This window comes from Pocillopora damicornis, chromosome 11 (assembly GCF_964200805.1).
Source record: "Pocillopora damicornis chromosome 11, jaPocDami1.2, whole genome shotgun sequence".
Classification (NCBI taxonomy): domain Eukaryota; kingdom Metazoa; phylum Cnidaria; class Anthozoa; order Scleractinia; family Pocilloporidae; genus Pocillopora; species Pocillopora damicornis.
Window position 1 is genome coordinate 6,985,548 of NC_142680.1, and position 19,184 is coordinate 7,004,731.

Below are 19,184 nucleotides of genomic sequence, written 5' to 3' on the forward strand. Positions count from 1 at the left end.
AGAAAACTAATGTACGGAGAGAAAAACCGAAATTTACGTATTCAGTGGCTTTGATAATGGCATTTCTCGCGGCTGAGAACGAAAATCGACAACTGGAAGATTTGCCACAGGCCGATTTTGGCTGTGAACCTAAAAGATTTCTTCTGTCGGTAAGGACCAAGTCAATAACTGAGAGTTTTGTGTATTGAAAATTACGCCCATCGTTTGTTTTTGTAGTCTTTGAACGCTTTTTTCATCTCGAGTCTTAGCGCCAACGCACTTGACGATTTTTACTCGGGGATTGTCGATCCTTTTACTTTCATTCATTAATAAAGTTGACTTTTTTTGTCGGTAAAGGGCTATTGTGTTTATATGATAAACAAAATAATACATGGTTGCTTGTGGATACGAAATTTCTCTCCTCTTGTTCAACTCGACCTCTCATTCGTTCGCTGCGCTCACTCGTGAGCTATCGAGTTAAACACTAGACGAGAAATTCCATATCCACGCGCGCCTATGTATTATTCTCTATTTATCAACTGCGTTGATGTTGTAAATTGGCCACCGTAAAGGGTTTCTAAACATCAGCTTAGAAATTCTTTACGGAGGCCAATTTACCTTAGCAACTCATTTGATAAAACCAAGTTATCTTGTATTATACCTCACCAACGCAGCACTGCCCGTCGCGCTGAAACGGCTGTCGGCGTGAATAATGCTTTCTTTACTTCTAACCCTCGGTTAGCGCACTTGCGCTTCTTCGCTTTTTCGTGCTGCCTGAGTATCTTATCTGGATCCATATATCTATAGGAGTCTGCATTTGGGTGACAAATTCTCACAACAAAAAAAAAAAGCCGAGCTCTGCCTCTACCAGAATCCCTTAGCAACTGTAATCAGCTGCACTTGAGACAAACGCGATTCAGCTTCTTTTTAAAGTCCTTTTATTTCACAAGACTACTACAATTATTGTGGAAAAAAATTTATTTTTCATTCCTCCTCTTGGCCCGAGGTCATAAAGTACCAGCTTCGCGGCCGGCTCGGTCCATTCCGGCCTCAAACCAAATCATGCTATTTTTAGTATTTAACCCACGATTCTTTTTTCAATATTTACTAGGACGAAAATCTGTATCGTCCTAAGTAAAGTAATGCAATATCGGCGTGGGCGTCACTTTTTGGAGAACATGTTTTGCTGGTGTAAATGGGGCATTAGTAAGTTAAGGTATACTCGGAGTAAACGAGGAAAATAGTAAGGCCCAGTGATTCATTTCAAACATTCCAAGTATAGAATTTAAGAATTGAGTTTGCAACAAAAGTTCGAATTCCGATGTTAGTAAAAGTTACAAGAAAGTTATTTTTACTTCAGGGCAGATGTTTATTTCGAATGTAGACGTTAGATCAACGCACGTCAATTCTAGCTGTCTTAACAGAGTTTTGGAACAATTGCTTACCGAAAGCGTGGAGTCACAAACGTTTTTGTTATAAATTACTAACGACTTCCTGCTTGAGAGCAGATCCTTAGCGTGACCTCATGAAATTTAAATGATCCGGCCGTTAAAACCAAATACACTCCTTTCAACTAAGATTTCAAACATTTACTTTCTTGCTAAAGACAGCCAGAACCAAGACAAAGCTCTCTTTTTAGTGCAGAAAAGGCCATAGTACGATTTATGAAAGATGGAATCTGCGATATATCCCTGAAATAATTATAAAGTGTGAATAAAGAGTAGACTCTAACATCTTGGGCCCAAAGATGTTCCTATAACATGAGCTTATTAAATGTTCATAGATTCCTTCGGTAACAAAAGGGGAGAATCTGATTGGCTGAAAATTGTACGTGGAGGAAGGGATCAGGGATTTTTCAAAACCTCTCACCGCCGTTTGGGTTTAGCTTGCTCGCGGGCTAAAGTGTTCGGGTCTCGCCTTGGGGCACGGCCACCAACTGTACCATCAGCAGATGCTTATGAAAAAATGTTTATATGAAACCCCCGAGGGATTAAAACATAGTCAAGCGGGAAAAGGCTTCATTTGGAGCAGTGAACTGTGGTACCAGGTATCCATATCATAAATTAGTCAACGTTTCTTCTCGCTTCGATTCTTGAAGCATGAGCTGGTTCATCAAATTTAAATGCTTTTTTTTTCTCGAAAAGCAAAAAACTATTGGCTGAAACATAAAGAAAAATTGTGTCGTTATTCATCCGACCAGTTAGGGGGTGGAATTATGGCCGTGAAATAACTTTGCTAATTTCAATTGATAAAACTAAATTCCGCTACAGCTATCTTTGCAAAGAGCAAGATTCTCGAGACGGAGTAAATGACCTGCTTAGTATACTTTCTTATGGAAATCAATTGGAAAGCTGGAAATTCTGGGAAAATTGTACCTTAGCAAATTGTTTTCGACACTTCCGTATTTTAATTTTTATGGAGCAAACACGTTTTCCCTTGAAACAAAGCTTTTATTATTAGTTGAAAGTATTAAACACCATGCTCTTCCACCGACGCAGCACCACAGTTTTTTAGAAAGTTACCCCCTTTATTCATTTACGTTTTAAAGCTGTTTTGCAAACACATTTTGAGATTGTTTTCTTCGTTAAAGTTGCTTTAATTGATGTTTGTTGAAAATCGGTAGATTAAAGAGAATCTATCTGTAAAAAAGAAAAAAAAATTGTTGACTTCCAATTTAGCACAATGAAAATTAAAGTTAATAATGACTTAAACCCTATGTAAAATTCTAAATTTTTTGTTGCTAATTTTTATTCATTTTAACGTGGTTTAGCGTAACTGAACATGTTTTACTAGTGTGAATGGGGCATAAGTAAATTAAGGTATATTATATGTAAACGAGGAAAATATTAGAGCGTAGTTATTCATTTCAAAAGTCAGGCGGGAAAAGGCTTCACTTGGAGCAGTGAGCTGTGGTACCAGACATCTATATTATAAATTAGTCAACGTTTCTTCTCGCTTCAGTTCTTAGAGCATGAGCTGGCTCATCAAATTTACATGCTGTTTTTCTCGAAAAGCAAAAAACAATTGGCTGAAATTTAAAGAAAAATTGTGTCGTTATTCATCCGACCAGCTATGGGGCGGAATTATGAACGTAAAATAATTTTACTATAAATACGGGTGTAAAGCATGAGTGTTTTATGAAAATTAAGTTTTCATCGAGGATCAAACATTACAGAGGGACTCTCAGGAACAAAAGTTAGGTTTGGCATCATTAATTTATGTAAGGAAAGTGTTCAAACAAATGTATACAAATAGTACAGTAGGCGAAGTGCTATACTAGTGATATTCATGGTTATTACATCAAGTTCGGAGAAAACTCAAGCATCATGTCTTAGAACTGAAAATGTGACCCAGAAAAGAACATATCCCTCATTCTTGTTTAAGTGTGATTTTATATTTATAAGACTGGTAAGATTTGGTCATCTTTATGGAAGGCTGAGATATGTAGTGGACATAAGTATTCTTTTTCCTTGTGTAAATTTTTTAACCTGATAGTTTGTTCAGTTTTTCTCGTGAAACTTAGACTCATCATCATCATTGCAACGTTAGATAGTCCAGTTTACTTTGAAAAATTTTACGTTACATGTATATATATATATATATATATATATATATATATATTTGTTTTATTCTATGTTTATATTTACTATTTTTATACAGGAGAATGTTACGTCTTGCCCTCTCTGCGATCTTCGTTCTTTCACTCTTAAAAACCATTGAGGGAGCCGCAGGTAACAGTTTACAAGTTAATCGACTCAGTTTATCCATTAGTGTATTTTAACTTAGATCAGAGCCACTTCGCTTCTCGTGAATTATTGTTCAAGTACTCATTATTTGCAACTTATCGAGTAAGTCTTGAAGAAAAGGAAAACGTCTTTTACCCATTTTTTAAGTACTAAAAGCAATCTTAAGGTGATTCCTAAAAAGACAAATTTTTGAACAGTGTTTTTAAACTTTCCTTGAATTTTTCCTATCAACCTCTGTTCGAGAACTATAGCATATAGGAGGGATCACCGTGTGTTCTTAAGAGATATGATGGGTCAATCTTCACTTTTGCCTGTGCTGGTAATAATCACGCGCGTACTTGGAAATAACTTTTTGATCTATAATTTGTAATAGTAATAGGACCGAATGGAGATCAATTCGGTCTGTAATCATAGGAGTAATTCACAAAATCGGACGACCGCAAAGCGGGAGTCTGATTTGTTAATCACAGGTATGATTACTGACAGAATTGGACGACAAGAAGTCCTGTTACCAATTAGTCATAGCCATTACAATTTAGGACAAACACCTCCAGTAGGGACAATGTCTAGAGTAAGAAATTTGGAAATTTCTCAGTTTTCTTTTCAGGGTAAGTGGTTGTTGCTATGGTTATTGTGTTCAATTCTGTGACTAGTGGATTTAGCTGAGTGGACTTAGTATGATTGGTACAACTTCGATCGAAGTGCGCCAATCACGACAGACCACCATGATATATAATGCCGTGCCACAACCAGTCGACCCCATCGCCTGAAGAAGACTTGCAGTAAGCAGTCGAAACGTTGCCTTCCACATCAAGTGACCTTGTTGTGAGACAACAGAACAAACTTATAATATCATCAACTTAGTACAACTGTCCGATTATAGGTGTCCAATTACAGCCAACTGTCCGATTACGACTGTACAGAGTGATTATTGAGATATAAAGCAGCTAATGCACCAATCACATTTGAGGAAATTGTAATGGTCATGATTAATGGGAAAATCACGCAATTTCAAACGACATTGACGCAAAACGTTCCCCGAGTCGTTGTTTACAAGGTCATAGTTTGCATCCTTGAGTACGGGCTTCGTGCACGCTTTTAGCTATATCCCTTTTTTCTTTCTGATATTTCTTTTTATTTAATTCTTTTTATTTAAAGGGGATGATTTGTACCCGTAGATTATGCAATACAAATTACAGGCCACCGTGCTCGCTCATGAGCAAAAGACCATCGTACTTGTTTACATATTTCCGTAAATTTTCACTGATAAGCAATTTAGAGAGTTAAATATTTACTAATGACTAAAGTTTACATTTCACTTGAAAAAACCGATTTGCACGAATGGTGCGATATTTCTTTGCTTACCTATTTTTGACTTTTCCCGAGCAATTTTCAAAGGGCCATGACTAATGTTATTGTCACGAGACGTCTAAGAGTCTTAGAAACCAGCAACGAAACCAGCCTCGAAAGTCCGAAACCAGTTATATTTTAAGAGAATGACACTGATTAGATTTATCATGAAGACATTTTCATGGTATTTTAGAGAAGAAAAAATCCCAGATTGAAGAATTTCAATTGATCCTCTTAAACGACGAGAAGTAAAAATATCGGGACTGCTCTTCGAAAGAATAATTAGTGTGTCTACTAATTTTAACTCATCTCTTCCAATCAAGATTATACATTTGAGACCGCCTCTGATGTTGATGCTTTCAGTATTCCAGCAACATCGGCACTTGCGCAATCGTCTGTACGGTATAAAGATGGATCACATTAAATGAAGTGGACTTGGGCCAGTGGAGATACAATGACACATACCTTCTCCCCAGCAGTAAGTTTTAACCCTTTGCACCCTAACATCAGTATGTATTTTCTCCATACTCTCCGCTTTACATTTTACAAGGTAGTGACAAGGAGAATTTGATTATTTATTTACCTATTTTGAACGCATATTTAATATTTAGCCTTAAATCTTCAGCTAGCTAAGGAAATAGAGATTAATACATGGGCGCACGTAGATATGGGATTTCTCGTCGAGTGTTTAACTCGATAGCTCACGAGTGAGATGTCGAGTTGAACACTCATATAAACACAATAGCCCTCTACTAAGAAGAAGAGCCGAATTCATTAATGAATGAAAATAAATGAATCGACAATCCCCGAATAACAATCGTTAAGTGCGTTGGCGCTGACTCTTAAAATGGAAAAATGCGTTGAATCATGATTACAAAATCAACAATGGTCGTAATTTTCAATTTTCAAAATTCTAATTTACTGACTTTGTCTTTACCGACAAAGTCTTTCAGGTAAACGGCCAAAATCGGCCAGCAACAAATCTTCTAGCTGTCGATTTTCATTCTCAGCCGAGAGAAATGCTAACACCAAAGCCACTGAATACGTCTAAAGAAGTTTAAACCTCACTGTCTGTCAGCAATTCTTTTTTTTTTTAGTGTTCTAGCCGCCATAATTTGAGGAATCTCCAACAAAGGACTTGTATTGAGAATCGTGAAGGCTTTGCCCTTCATTCATCAACCTGACCGAGTGGCGCCAAAAGCGAATGACGTGTCAGCAGCTGATTGGCTATATCAACACACGTGGAAAAAATACGATATTTTTTCACGTGTGTTGTTACGGCTTTTCTCAGAGCCGGAAATCCCTGTATAACACCGAAGTTTATGTGATAAAATAATTTAACATGTTTTACAAACTTATTTTGTCAATCTTGGCAACCCCCCACCCCACCCCCCAAATCAACTAGTTATAAAGATGCAATTTGTTACCTGGTAAAAGATAAACTCCAAAAAATTTGTGCATAGTAAGTAAATAGAACCAATTTTAAAGCTACAAATGTATGCCAGGTTTGTGTACAAGTGTCTGTGATGTGTTCATTAAAAATAACTGAGATCATAGATTAACTGCAACATACATTTCAGATTTCAGGAAATGAGCTTAAAAAGGGAGGGATTCAGTTGTGGCTTTACAACACTTATCCACGCGCAGGAGAGAACTTGACTGTCTCTTTCCAAAATAATGCGTCCACCACTGTTACTGTATGACAGTTCAACATTAAGCTGAATTTTAAGGTAAGGGTGTAACGTTGCAAAACAGCTGTTAAATTCCTGTGATCGAGTTCAATTTTGCAATTGTGCATTAGATTGCCTTTGTACACCTTGATGATGTGTATGAGCATGCTTTGAAGTGTAGTAGATGTTTCCTCTATCAATGCGGCATTTACAACTACGGCATTGGAAATGTTTCATAGCAGTAATGTAAAAAATTGATTTTTATTCACATTTGAAGTATGATCATGAATGGACCTTAGCTCTCATGTGGGCTGTGATTAGTTTATTTAACCTGCCATATTTCTCTGTGACCTGCTAGACTCAAGAGTTTGTTTGACTTGAAATTTTTCCCCTCTATTTGAACTCAATGATATAGTAAATAACTTGTACTGACCTCATTTTCCTGGATTGCACTGTAAGTTACAGAACCTTGTTTTTTCGGCCATGCACGGGCTATAAATCTGAGCTGAAAAAACTTGATTGGTATCGTAGAGTATGGTCCACAGACTTGTTTAGTAGGGGGTGTGTATGGATTACTTGTTGACAGTGTAAAGAAACATTATGGCAAAATGCTATGGTTATACACTTTACTGATAACTTTGGGTAATGGTTATTTCAAAGATAAGGACAAAGAAGGACAGCAATCTCCATAGAATCAAGGACGTTACTAAGGCAACCAAACCACAACCTACGTCCAAACATCTGTCAACATGACATCAAAATACTTGTACATAGAATGAATACTTATCCAAACTGTTGGGGGGGGGGGGAGACAGTCAAAGAGAGAAATGGAGCAAAGCAGCATTTGAAAGTTATTTGGGTAAAATCATGGGCATTACAGAAGTTCAATAACTTTTTACATAACCTGCTGTTGATAATATAATAGACAGCTGTGCCTGGAAAAGGGCTGTAAGGCAAAACATGAGAGCCTGGAAATAGACCTTTAACTCTCAAGATCTGATTGTTAATTCTCCCCTCTTGCTGCTACACATTTCCTTGTAAATTTGTTGCAAGAATTTGGTGGGCGATCAAGGTAATAACTTGTACCTGATGAGTTTGAGTATTCTCACTACCTGTTTGCTAGATAATGTATGAATATTGTAGGGACACAAAATCTACTGCTGGAGTAGAGCACATTACTGCGAGAATCACTTTCCTTCAAATTAACTCATAGTAAGTTAGAGTTGATGTAGGTTTGGGGAGGGGTAGGTGCCCAGTTGCTCAGATACTGACATTGATACGATAATTCATAAATTTCATTCCTGGAGCTCATGAAAATAAGAACTAGTAAGTTCTGAGCTCGTTAAAGAAATAAAGAAAGACGTTATTCGTCTTGTCACGAGCGTGGGACAAAGAAAAAACTCTGACTCCCCATGAGTAACCGAACCTCAGACCTTCAAATTCCGTGCTCCGACGCGTGTCATATGAACTTCGTAATAGACGTCGCTCACCATAGAGTCTCTGTGGCTCAGTGGTCTGTTTAAGTTAAGCTTTGGCGAGAATGGGATATAACTCAACTCTTGTATTTTTCAGGTTGGAGCGATGGTAGTGGTATTGGTACTTTGGATCATGAGATGAACAATGCCGGTGCAGGTTTTATGAATGCAGTCTTCCTCCTGAGGAAGGAAATCACCGCCGCTGGTAAAATCGATGATTATGTGGCTACAATGAAGTGGTACAACGAGTTTGGAGAAGTTTATCAAGACCCGTTTGAATATGCTGGTACAACTGCTGATCGTATGAGAACCGTTTCAGTATTCAGGCAAGATTTTTTTTATGTCAGTTCCTTATGTGAAACATGTTTTTTTCAAGGTATGCGTTACTTTTATTTACTAAGACATAGATGTGTGAAAATTGGGTAAGTTTCCAAAGAAAACTGTGGTGCTGCGTCGATGGGGTAATCCAAGATAATTTGATTCATCAACTGAGTTGGCAATGTTAATTGACCACTGTAAAGAGTTTCTAAGAGCTGACGTTTCGAGCGTTAGCCCTTCGTCAGAGCCAACAGTGGCCTAGTAGTTTCAAATAGTGAGGCCCTGGTTTCGAATTCTGACGGGGTCATTGTGTTGTGTCTTTGTTAATTGTCGAAAGTAATCCAGGATTTCTTTGTTTTTTTCCTGCTTCACGACACTCTGTGATTAGTCGAGAAAACTTGTGCTACCACTCAACCAAACAGATGCAAGACGAACGCCAGGGCCAATAGGGAGCTGGTCAATTGCGCCTTTCCGCGCTTCAAGAAGTTAGCTTCGATTTAAGTTCGAGTCCTTGCTGCCCCTTGTGTCCTGATTGGCCACTGTGATCACCTTTGTGTCGGTTTTATCACATCCAGTCGAAATGCGCTCTGGCGTTAAACTCAACATCACGTTTCGGAAAACGGATTAGATCGATAGAGATACTTAAAGCTATGTTTCTCGGGGGCTACGCCTCAACGTCATAAAATATTCAGTCTACGTTTTTTAAGTTTGTAATCTGCAATTATTTTGAATTAACTTCATCCTGAGACATTCTTCCATCTTCTACCGTTACGAAACTTGTATTTAAACAAATTGTCGTAATCTCTCCATCCTCAACTATTCCCTTTTGCTGCCATCTTTTTCCCTTCTTATGTTTATTGTTTTTGCAATTATTGTGGAATCATTTCCTTTTAGACCATTGCTCTGCCACTCGATATGCGCGTAGAAATTTATGAAATACCTTGTACGAGCAAACTCACTTATCATAAAGTCAACTGTTAAAAAAATAAAGACGTTCAATCCTCAGCCTTATGTGCGCTGGCTCTTTCTTTTACAGGTTGTTTACCGTCCTAATGATGCCAAATACAAGCCCTGATTTTTTTTTCAGGCTTCTTCTTTCCAATTGCTTAAATTGGAAAATTTTACTGCGATGATCACATTTCACTTTCATCTACAACCGCAGTACAAATATGAATTATTTCATATAAACTTCACAGATGCCAAAAAGCTTGATAAAATTCGTGACATGGAAGAACTCGTCGCATGGTACGCCAACGCACTGTCCCCTAATGAAGGTTTCGCAGGAGTTTTAAAGCCTGATTACCTTGGATTCCATCACAACAGCTATTATGCCTCTGCTTACACTCGGCATGCCATCCATTGTGGTGCACTTATCGCGTTTCTACTCAGTGGAACACCATTTAGTTTGAGTAAGAATGAGCTTCTTACGAGGGAAAGTAAAGTGGGGACAAAAAAAGAGCCACTGCTTACCTACCCCTCTGCAAAACCAACGTTACCCCTAATTTGTTATTAGTTGACCGTTATTGGGCTAGGGGAGGAGTAGGTGTGCAGTTTCTCTGATACTAACATTGATCCAATGAAACCGTTGGTTTGAGATATGCTCGAGAAGTCTAATTTTCCGGTTGTGGATAGTACTGGAGAGGACTCCTATCAGTAGCAATTTGGTGTATACGTTGATTTTAGGAAAGGAGTAATTGTATTTTGCAATTAGAGTTTGAGTTGTGTTTTTTTGTGGTTTTGGTTCAAAGGTGAGGACACAAGCCAGCATATTAAGAAAGGTCTTGAGACCATGAGGATTGTTGCCGTTAAATACTCAACTCCGAACAGTGTATGTGGTCGATTTCCAGGATTTTACCGTGCAGTTTTGGCCAAGAATTTTCCTGCCTATGCTTACGCCGGTGCAACTGCTCCCAGTTTGAACGATGATGAAAGTCTGGGTGAAATTACTGCTCTCGACAGTGATAAGATCAAAATGTTTTTACGACTTAATGATGCAGGCAATAAGGATGTTAGCGATTACTTGGAAGATGATACGATATTCACAAGTATCTATTACCTAAACTCTATTGGTTCGATCAACATCATGGAGGAAATAAGCTCTAAAGCTGCCTCGATGAGTATAACGGCCGAAAGCTCGCCCCAGGGATTCTGGACGAAAAATTATGCTTCGCTAGTGATTGCACGAAGAGAAAATTGGGCGGTAACAATGAAAGGCTTCAACAAGTTTGTCTGGGACTACGAGGCTTCAAGCAATCAAAATGTTTATGGTCTTTATCAGAGTCGTGGAGCACTTCTCGTTGCAAACAGCGAGGCGTCACTTAAAACTCTGGATATCGATAATGGTTGGGACTGGACGCGACATCCGGGCACTACAACAATAAAAATGGATCTTGAACGGTTGGTTAGCCTGCAGCGTAGGTAAGTAACGATATTCCGTTCGCTCAAATCCGTTTTTATCGTTTGACTGGCTTCTCGAGCGGGCAGATCAAATGGAATCGCGTGTTCTGATTGGTTACTTTAGCGGGCAAGATAGGTTCATATTCCCTGTTCGGGATTGCCCTCTTCGATCCCGTGGACTGAAAATCTCCCTGTTACTGCTTTTCCAAATTTGTAACTCTTTGGAAATTATTCGATGAGAAGAAGTTTCGTTTAAGGCTCTTTTTAACAGCAACAACAACAGCAATAACAACAACAACAACAACAAATGTCATGTACTCTATATCAAGTTTTAACAATGTATTGAATAGAAAATAATAATTAATTATTGGTATGATATTAAGAGGGTAACAGCACCCTGAAATAACTAAGGAGCTAAAAAAAGAGGGAGTTGTAGATTCATCCCCCCACCCTGCCAAAAGGTAAGTACGTTTTGATAGGAAAAGATAAAAACGTGGCTCGAGTGCCAAATAGCAAGGTCCCCACTCAATGAACTTAGGTTTCCAGAAACCTTATGCTTAATATTAAAAAACTGGTCCATACTTAGAGTGCGTGTTTCGAATTATCGATGCAACTCTAGCTTCTTGCTTCTTGCTTCTTGAGTCCTCTCCAAACTTCCCAGTGCATCCGTAACTCGATATACGCATAGTTAAAGCGTAAACCAATTCTTTAATATTATCATAAGGCTTAGGTCGATATAAAACTGTGTGTGCTTTTTTCTGTCCAATGGAAATGCACCCCCACCCTTTCAAAGTATCCAGTGGGCCGGACAGGAAACGTGTTACGTGTTTTTGCTTTAGTTTTAAATTCCGACTTGCTCCAAAAAATACGTGTATGTTTATGTTTATACATGTGTATCTATGTTTATCATTATAGTAGTATTTTGGGCGCATATGGTACATAAAAAATCAAAGAAGAGTATTTTGTACCACGTAGGACAAATGAACCAGTTATATCATCTGACATTTGAACTGGCTCCACAGATATTTTCAACCCAGGGAACTTGCGGGCGGATTGACTTTGATTGGTGGCGGTAATTATGCTACGGGGGTCTTTGGAATGAATTTCTCACAGCCCAGTTATCAGTTTCCAGCTGGTTCCTTTCAACTTAACATCACCTTTGGATTTAAGAGGAGCGTGTTTTTCGCAGATTTTGCCGTAATTTGTCTTGGATCTGGAATCACAACAACCATGAGCTCGCCCAATATAACTCAGGTACATTTAATTGTCTCTCTTTCAATTGAAACGAGTTGATTGAAAGATTTGTTTTCGTGTAAACGTGGCCGCAAATGGTGTCGTCCTTTTTATACCAAGTTTTTTACTTATTGATTTTAACAGCCTTTTTCGGTTCCCTTGACAATAGATTAAAAAGAAATCAGTTTTTCAAAATGTTTTCATCAGGTTTTTGACATATTAAGTAAATCAAGCCTGTTAGAGACCGCTCTGCTTCAAATTTGTTAGAATTATGACCAAGGGGTTTGCGCGGTGGACTTCTATTTAAGAGGTCTGGGTTTGAGTCCTGGGAAGGTCATTTTGTTGAGTCTTTTGGCCAGATACTTAAATTTTTTATTGCCTCTCTTTTCACAAGGGTATAAATGTGTACCTGTAAACTGTTAATGGATTTTAGGGATTACCTAAAATGCACTAGAATAGATAGATAGACAGATAGATAGATAGATAGATAGATAGATAGATAGATAGATAGATAGATAGACAACTTTATTTAAAGTGAATGAAGGGGTTAAGTTTCTAGAGAAACTGTGGTGCTGCGTCGGTGGGAGAGTGTAACAAGGTAATTTGGTATTTTCAACTGAAAATACTTTTTTTGAAAAGAAAAATTTATATGTGTATATATAGAAAACTGAATACTTCTCGTTTTTATATGCTTAAGAATAAAACCATCAGATAAAGGAACAAAATAGACTCGTTAGGATGTCAGAACCTGCTTTTATATTCTTTAAATTTTGATATTGAAATATGGCTTTCGGCGCGTTCAGTAAATCGAGACCTTCGAGAAACGGGCCCCAGGATAGATTGAAATTGGGTCAGTGTTTTAAAATGGTGAACCATTCAGTCGCTTCAATCATGCTATATCCTTTCTTTACGCGATAATATTTTCTCAATCTTTCTGACGAGAGAACTGAGCAATGCACGTTTGAAATTGGTTGCAGACTACGTTGTTCCAGACGAAGCTTCTCAACGCAAGCAACCCATCATCAATTCTTATAAACGAAACAAGTCACTCACTCAACACCGACTTGACAAAGGCGCCGTCCTTCTTTGGCACAGGAAACCATGCAGCTACACTTATGGATGTCAATGGTAAATACATGATATGCACGATTTGATTTAGGCATTGAGCTACTGTATTTCTTCATTTTTTCCAAACTTTCCCCGATCTACGGCATCGTCGTGGAACGTAAAGAAAATGTTCCACTTTGCATGATATTTAAACGATGTAAGTGAACGAACAATTAGAATATGTAACGGGGAAAAATGAGTTGTTCAAATGTGGTGATGGTAACAAACAGTTCCATCGAAAATCGCTGATGAGCAGAAGAACGAAAGATGTAAGCGGCCTAGTTACAGATAAAAGGTCTCTGAGTTCACTACATTCTTCCCGGGAATTTAGTTTGGGCTTACACTTTCCGATATAAAACGCTCTGAATGCCTCAATCGAATCGTCCATTTAATCAACATGCTACTGAAGGACAACCTCAAACGTTTACTAAATACATAAAAAATTTTATTAGGCAAGATTACACAGTGACCCGATTCTGGCCGACTTCTTTTTTTCGTTTTCATGACCTGATACATTCAGGTGTGGTCCATGTAGAAGCCGGAAAAAAAATTAACAAGGCTAACGTTGGTCATCTCTAATCCAACAGGCTTGTTCAACAGACTGCGTTTTGGTTGTGTATTTTAGTACCAAGCCAAAGTTACCACAACAACCACTAATAAAAAATGGAAAAAAATCACTAAGAGCCAATCAGAACTTAGAGAAAAAAAACAAAACATACAAAGCGCGGGGAAACGCGAGCGAACTAGCTACGATTGTTCAGTTTTGCATCTGATTGGTGGGAAGCGTGGTGCGAGTCTTCTAGACCAATGATTGGTCAGTTTTGCTGTGATACTATTGGCTGCAAAACTCAAGTAGCTCTTTTGGGTTGTGATCGTTCAGTGTCTACTGTCAGTGACGGTGACGTCATAACTGTTATTTTGCTTTTCTGTAATGAATATGAAATTAGGATTGGTATTATATATATAAATCTTGCTGTGAGGTCTAACGTGACCTCTCCTTTTGCTTATTATGCCTACGTTTATGACACTATTATTTAACTAAAAATAATACAAGTTTCATTATTCCCTCATTTTTAAAAATTTAAGGAAACACCTACTACATTCCCGAAGCGCATAACCAGGGACTTAATGTGAAGATTGGCCGGCAAAAGTCCAGAAACCGAAGAGGTTCAAGGCGTACAACGGCTCGGTACGCGACCGCATGGCTCGACCATGGAGTGAACCCAATGGACAAGGGTTATGAATACACCATATTTGTTAACAGACCCTCAGGAGAAATCCGGGTAGGAAATTTTAGAGTTCATTTAACAATTCCTTCAGGCATGGGCATTTAAACAATTAGCTCTCAGAAGTGTTGCGTGCGTAACTTCAATAGATAGTGCGCAAACAGGTGATAAGTATACACGAGGTCATCAGCTATACATCGTACAGGATCTTGGAAGTTAGGTTGCTTTTGTCAGCAAGTATTTGTTGACAAGTGAACTTGGAACGAAACAATTGTATCTCAGTGGTCGCTTTTCAAGCAGCATTCCTTCTTCGCTTCTAAGCCAACGGATTTTTACCGAAAATCTGGTGGAATAGGAAATTGTGGGATAGATAAGCAGACACGTTAAGCATTCTTATGTGCAATTTTTTTTGTACCAAATGATTCAGTCTCGCATGGAAAGTCACATTCCTAGTCACATTCTATTTTAATAGAGCTCATGTAGCCTTCGGCAATATTACAAGTTTTCTTCTTTTTGATCTCGCACTAACATTTTGCTATTCATAATTTGAAAGACTTTGGCTGATAATCAAGCGAATGGCAGCTACTTGTATGAAGTACTTCAGAAAGATAATAAGGCTCACGTGGTAAAGATCAATAATAGCCCGAGGCAGGGTGAGACTCAGTATGGATACGTTTTTTTTAACAAATCTGTCCGTACCTTGGGTCCAGTAAGGAGCGTCGAAAAGGTAAAACTTGTCATGGTGTGGTCTAGCTTAGATAGGAGTAAAAACGGAGTTGGTTTAACGAGACTAACAGAGAGGACGAAATTCGCGAATATATTGAGCGTCTCCTTTTGCTAAAAGAAAAGAAAGACTGAAAACGTTCCTCTTCAGAAATCATTTCATTAGTGTTTTTTTCGTAAAGCTTGTTAGTTAGTCCTGATTTTAAATTTTAATATGCATTAATTATGCATTGTCTAACTGTTTTACAAGTTTTGAATTTTCAAAGGCATTGCAAGTAGCAGTTGATTATTCTAGAACTATTAATTTCATTATTTATGACTTATTTCTTAATATTATTTTTTATGTAATTTTTTTTATTGATTCATATTATTATTAATATTATTATTATTTATTTGTTTCCTGCTGTTCAGTAAGGTATTTTTACTATAGGATTTTCAAATCCCTGTTGAAGCTCTAGACCTTTGAAAAAATTATGCATAGAAACATTTTTTTGAGCAAAAGGCATGTAAGTTCCAGCTTTTCTTTTTAGTAAGGCATTTCATTGATGTTTTTTTTCTTACAGCTACTTATTTAGTCCTGATCTCAAATCTTATTGTGCCTTAATTGTTAGAAACTAATTGTTTGTAGAACAGTTTTTAGAAGTTTTGAATTTAAATTTTCCAAGGCATTGTAAGTCGCAGTTGAAAATTTTTATAGAAGTATTATTTATCATTCTTTTTATTACTTATTTATTACTTTTATCTGTCTTTTAATCATTTTTATTTATTAGTTATTATTGTTATTATTATTTATCATTTATTTCCGGCTGTTCATTAAGGTTCTTTTACTATAGGATTTCTAAATCCCTTTTGAAGCTTTATGGCGTGGAAAAAATTATGTCTAGAAGCATTTTTTTGAGCAAAAGGCGCATAATGTTCGGTTTCAACCCTATTTCACCCTTCCCGTATAATTCACCGTCACAAAATAAGGAAGAAAATTGAATTAGATAGCGACAGAAAGCCTAAGAACTGCTGTCGAAATTTCCAAGGCTTTGTTTCTTGGTTCCTTTGATGTAAAATATATATGCATCGCTCATAACCTTTTTGATGAAAAAAACAAAAGGTAAATTTATTTCATATACATTGCAACGTTAGTGAAACTTGAGTTATATATATTTGATGTACACTAAAACAGTGGATGGCATTGAAGGCGCACTCTGATTGGCTACTTAAGCTCGAAATACCCTTTGCTATTCACCCCCGAGGAACTCGCAGCAGATTTGCGGCAGAAAACATTATAATCGTTTTTGGAGTAAATTAGTTAAATCATATTTTTGTGTGATTTTGCTTCAGTCTCGGTGGTTAGCAGTAGATATTTACCTCGCCGCTTCGCTCTTCTGTAATTATCCACCACTAGCCACCTCCATTTTGGTACATAGTTGTTAAATATATTTGTTTTGAGTTAATGTAAAGGAATTTCTTTTTTATCATTTCTGGACGTGAGTTGGTTTTTGTATAAATATGTATCGCTTGATCTGAGGTTCTTCTGATATTTTATTGCACAGGATCCTTGCATTGTGATGGTGGAAGAAGTGGATACCCAAAATTTGTACATCGCAGTCTCTTATCCAAATCTAAATTTCAACATCTCCAGGACTCTGAATCATAGCAATGACATCAATGGGCAAGAAAGGTTTTATTCTGTCAGCACGCCAGTTGACATAAAGGTAAGCTGAAGCTTTTTCACTATAAAGAACATTGAACCGAACTGTTAAATGATTTGTATAGGTAATCACATGATTTCGAGTGCAATTTGGACTAAATAGGGACGAGTAAATTTTTTCAAAGACTAACAAAATTGCACGAGCCCTACGGGCTCGTGTAATTAGTGGTCTTTGAAAAAAATTATAAGTGCTTTTTTTTTCCAAGTTGCTCGAGAAAAATCATGTGATTACGTAATAATAATAGAGATGAAAAAATACGAGATAGCTTATCATAATAATGGAGAAGCAAAGCGCGCGCATCAAGTGCAAAAATATTTTATTCAAACCCAGCAAGTGACATTGTGCGTTTGGTCAAAACAACCGCAGACGATCAAAAAAAATAATATACAATGATATTTTCACATCTTTAAGGCGTAAAAAGTTCAAAGCCCGGCTAAACAGTTCAAGGAGTTGTTCAGTCTGGTTTGTTACGTCTTTGCACTGAATTACCCCTCTTCTGCATTGAATTACCTAAAAACTGCATCTATCTTAACCAATCAGAACTGAGTAATTTTTTCATGTATCTTATGAATAGCGTAATGAATATCTTAACCCAACATTTTACGCCGAAAAAATTAAGAATTTATGCATTTAAACGAATAAGGTAATCTTGATTTCTATGAAGAAAGCGTTTTTCAGTTTATTTCCCTAAAAACATCATTAAGGTAATTATAACGATCGATTAGAAAGAATGTGCTTGTCACTCGAAACCTGTGAAAAGATAAAAGAAACTGAAACAAACGAACCTAAGTGCGACCAAGTTGTGATTGATTTTCCTTTTGATCTGAGTGATTTAGAAGGAGGAGTGAGTTTTCGGGACCTTCACAAAACAATAAAATAGTAGCAATGAAATTCATAATTACACTCGTCTCAGAGCAATTTTCAATTGAGTGTTGAAAGTAACCCGGAATTGAGTTGGGCTTGCTTTTCTTTGATTTGTGATTGGTCCAGAAAATTCGCGCCACTCTCTTAACCAATTAGATGCAAAACGATTCGGTCGCCGCGTGTTGCATCCCTTTTAGCGGTTTGCTTGTTTTTTACTTTGAGTTCTGATTGGCACTCCTGGAAATTTTTCTTTCTTTCGATTGTCCGTTGTAATTGCTTTGGTTTTGGTTCGACAAAACTCATTGGAAAAGCTCTCCAAACGAACGGCTCTATATTTTAACCTCTAATATGAATAATTTATCTCAGGTGGGAGTCAGCAGTTTGGTGAATGTAGCAACTGGAGATGTGAGAGTAAACGGAGAGGTTGTCCCAGACACCGATAAAACAAACCACGTGATGGTGATACCAAAATCAAGCGGCGCAACTACAGGGCGTGCCATCGTGTTTAAGCAGCTGTCCAAAGGGTTCACTAAAGAAGTCAAACTTACTCGATGGTTGCCTTGACGGCATATACATTTGTCTTCCTCTGGACTGATAATAAAACTCTTTGAATGAATAAAACGATGCCGAGCGAAGTTAAATTTGCTAAAGAGTTGTAGAGTGCTTGTCACATAAATGTAAAGCTGAATAGTAGAATGGAAACCAAAAATCTTCACTCGATTCGAAGGCTGAGGGGAGGAAATGTTTCTAATGTCTTTAAGGTGACTGGCTATATAAAGACTTCCTCCGTAACTGCCAAACCCAGTTACAACTAGTAACAGTCCTGACAAAAGGGAACCAGCGACTGGTTTTGCTGTTATTCCTTACATTCGGGGTGTTACGGAACCCATCAAGAGAATTTTGAATAGCCACAACTTTAAAGTTGCTGAAAAACTTTTTCAGACTTTGGGCTATATTTTTGCCAAACCTAAGGATCCTATCACGAAAGAACAACGAACCGACGCCATTTATTCTATTCCTTGCAACGACTGTGACGATGAATACATCGGACAGACCAAATGTCAGTTTGGTACACGTTTGAAAGAGCATCAAAAAGTTGTTTCCTTTTGCAAAAAGGAAAATTCAGCTTCATCGGAGCACACTTGCCTAACTAACCTTAAAATTGGGTGGGATAAGTCCAAAAATTATCACCACTAATCGGCGTTACCACCAGCGCCTTTGTTTGGAAGCTTGGCATATTAACTCCGCCCACGCTCTTTTAAATTGTGAGGATGGCGGCTTACTTCCTGACGCCTATTTACAACTCGTCAGTAAAAAAAGGCAGCTAATTAGTGATCGTCTAAAAGGACCTCTTGTTGCCGCGTTTAGATCACCCCTGATGAAGGCACTAGAC

General features: G+C 37.6%; 1 protein-coding gene and 1 long non-coding RNA gene across 2 annotated transcripts; both read left to right on the top strand.

Annotated features, from left to right (window-relative positions):
- Positions 1 to 3,638: 3,638 nt before the first annotated feature.
- On the top strand, positions 3,639 to 8,575 carry LOC149037244 (uncharacterized). The gene is made up of 4 exons (XR_016181116.1): positions 3,639 to 3,710; positions 5,399 to 5,553; positions 6,656 to 6,805; positions 8,318 to 8,575. It is a non-coding gene; the product is annotated as an uncharacterized LOC149037244 (long non-coding RNA).
- Positions 8,576 to 9,738: 1,163 nt separating this feature from the next.
- Positions 9,739 to 18,441, top strand: LOC149037245 (uncharacterized). The gene is made up of 8 exons (XM_089187501.1): positions 9,739 to 9,947; positions 10,287 to 10,956; positions 11,958 to 12,189; positions 13,146 to 13,296; positions 14,362 to 14,558; positions 15,055 to 15,228; positions 16,769 to 16,930; positions 18,158 to 18,441. The coding sequence occupies exons 1-8, from the start codon at positions 9,764 to 9,766 to the stop codon at positions 18,353 to 18,355; spliced, it is 1,968 nt and encodes a 655-aa protein (XP_089043627.1). The 5' UTR covers positions 9,739 to 9,763; the 3' UTR covers positions 18,356 to 18,441.
- Positions 18,442 to 19,184: the final 743 nt, after the last annotated feature.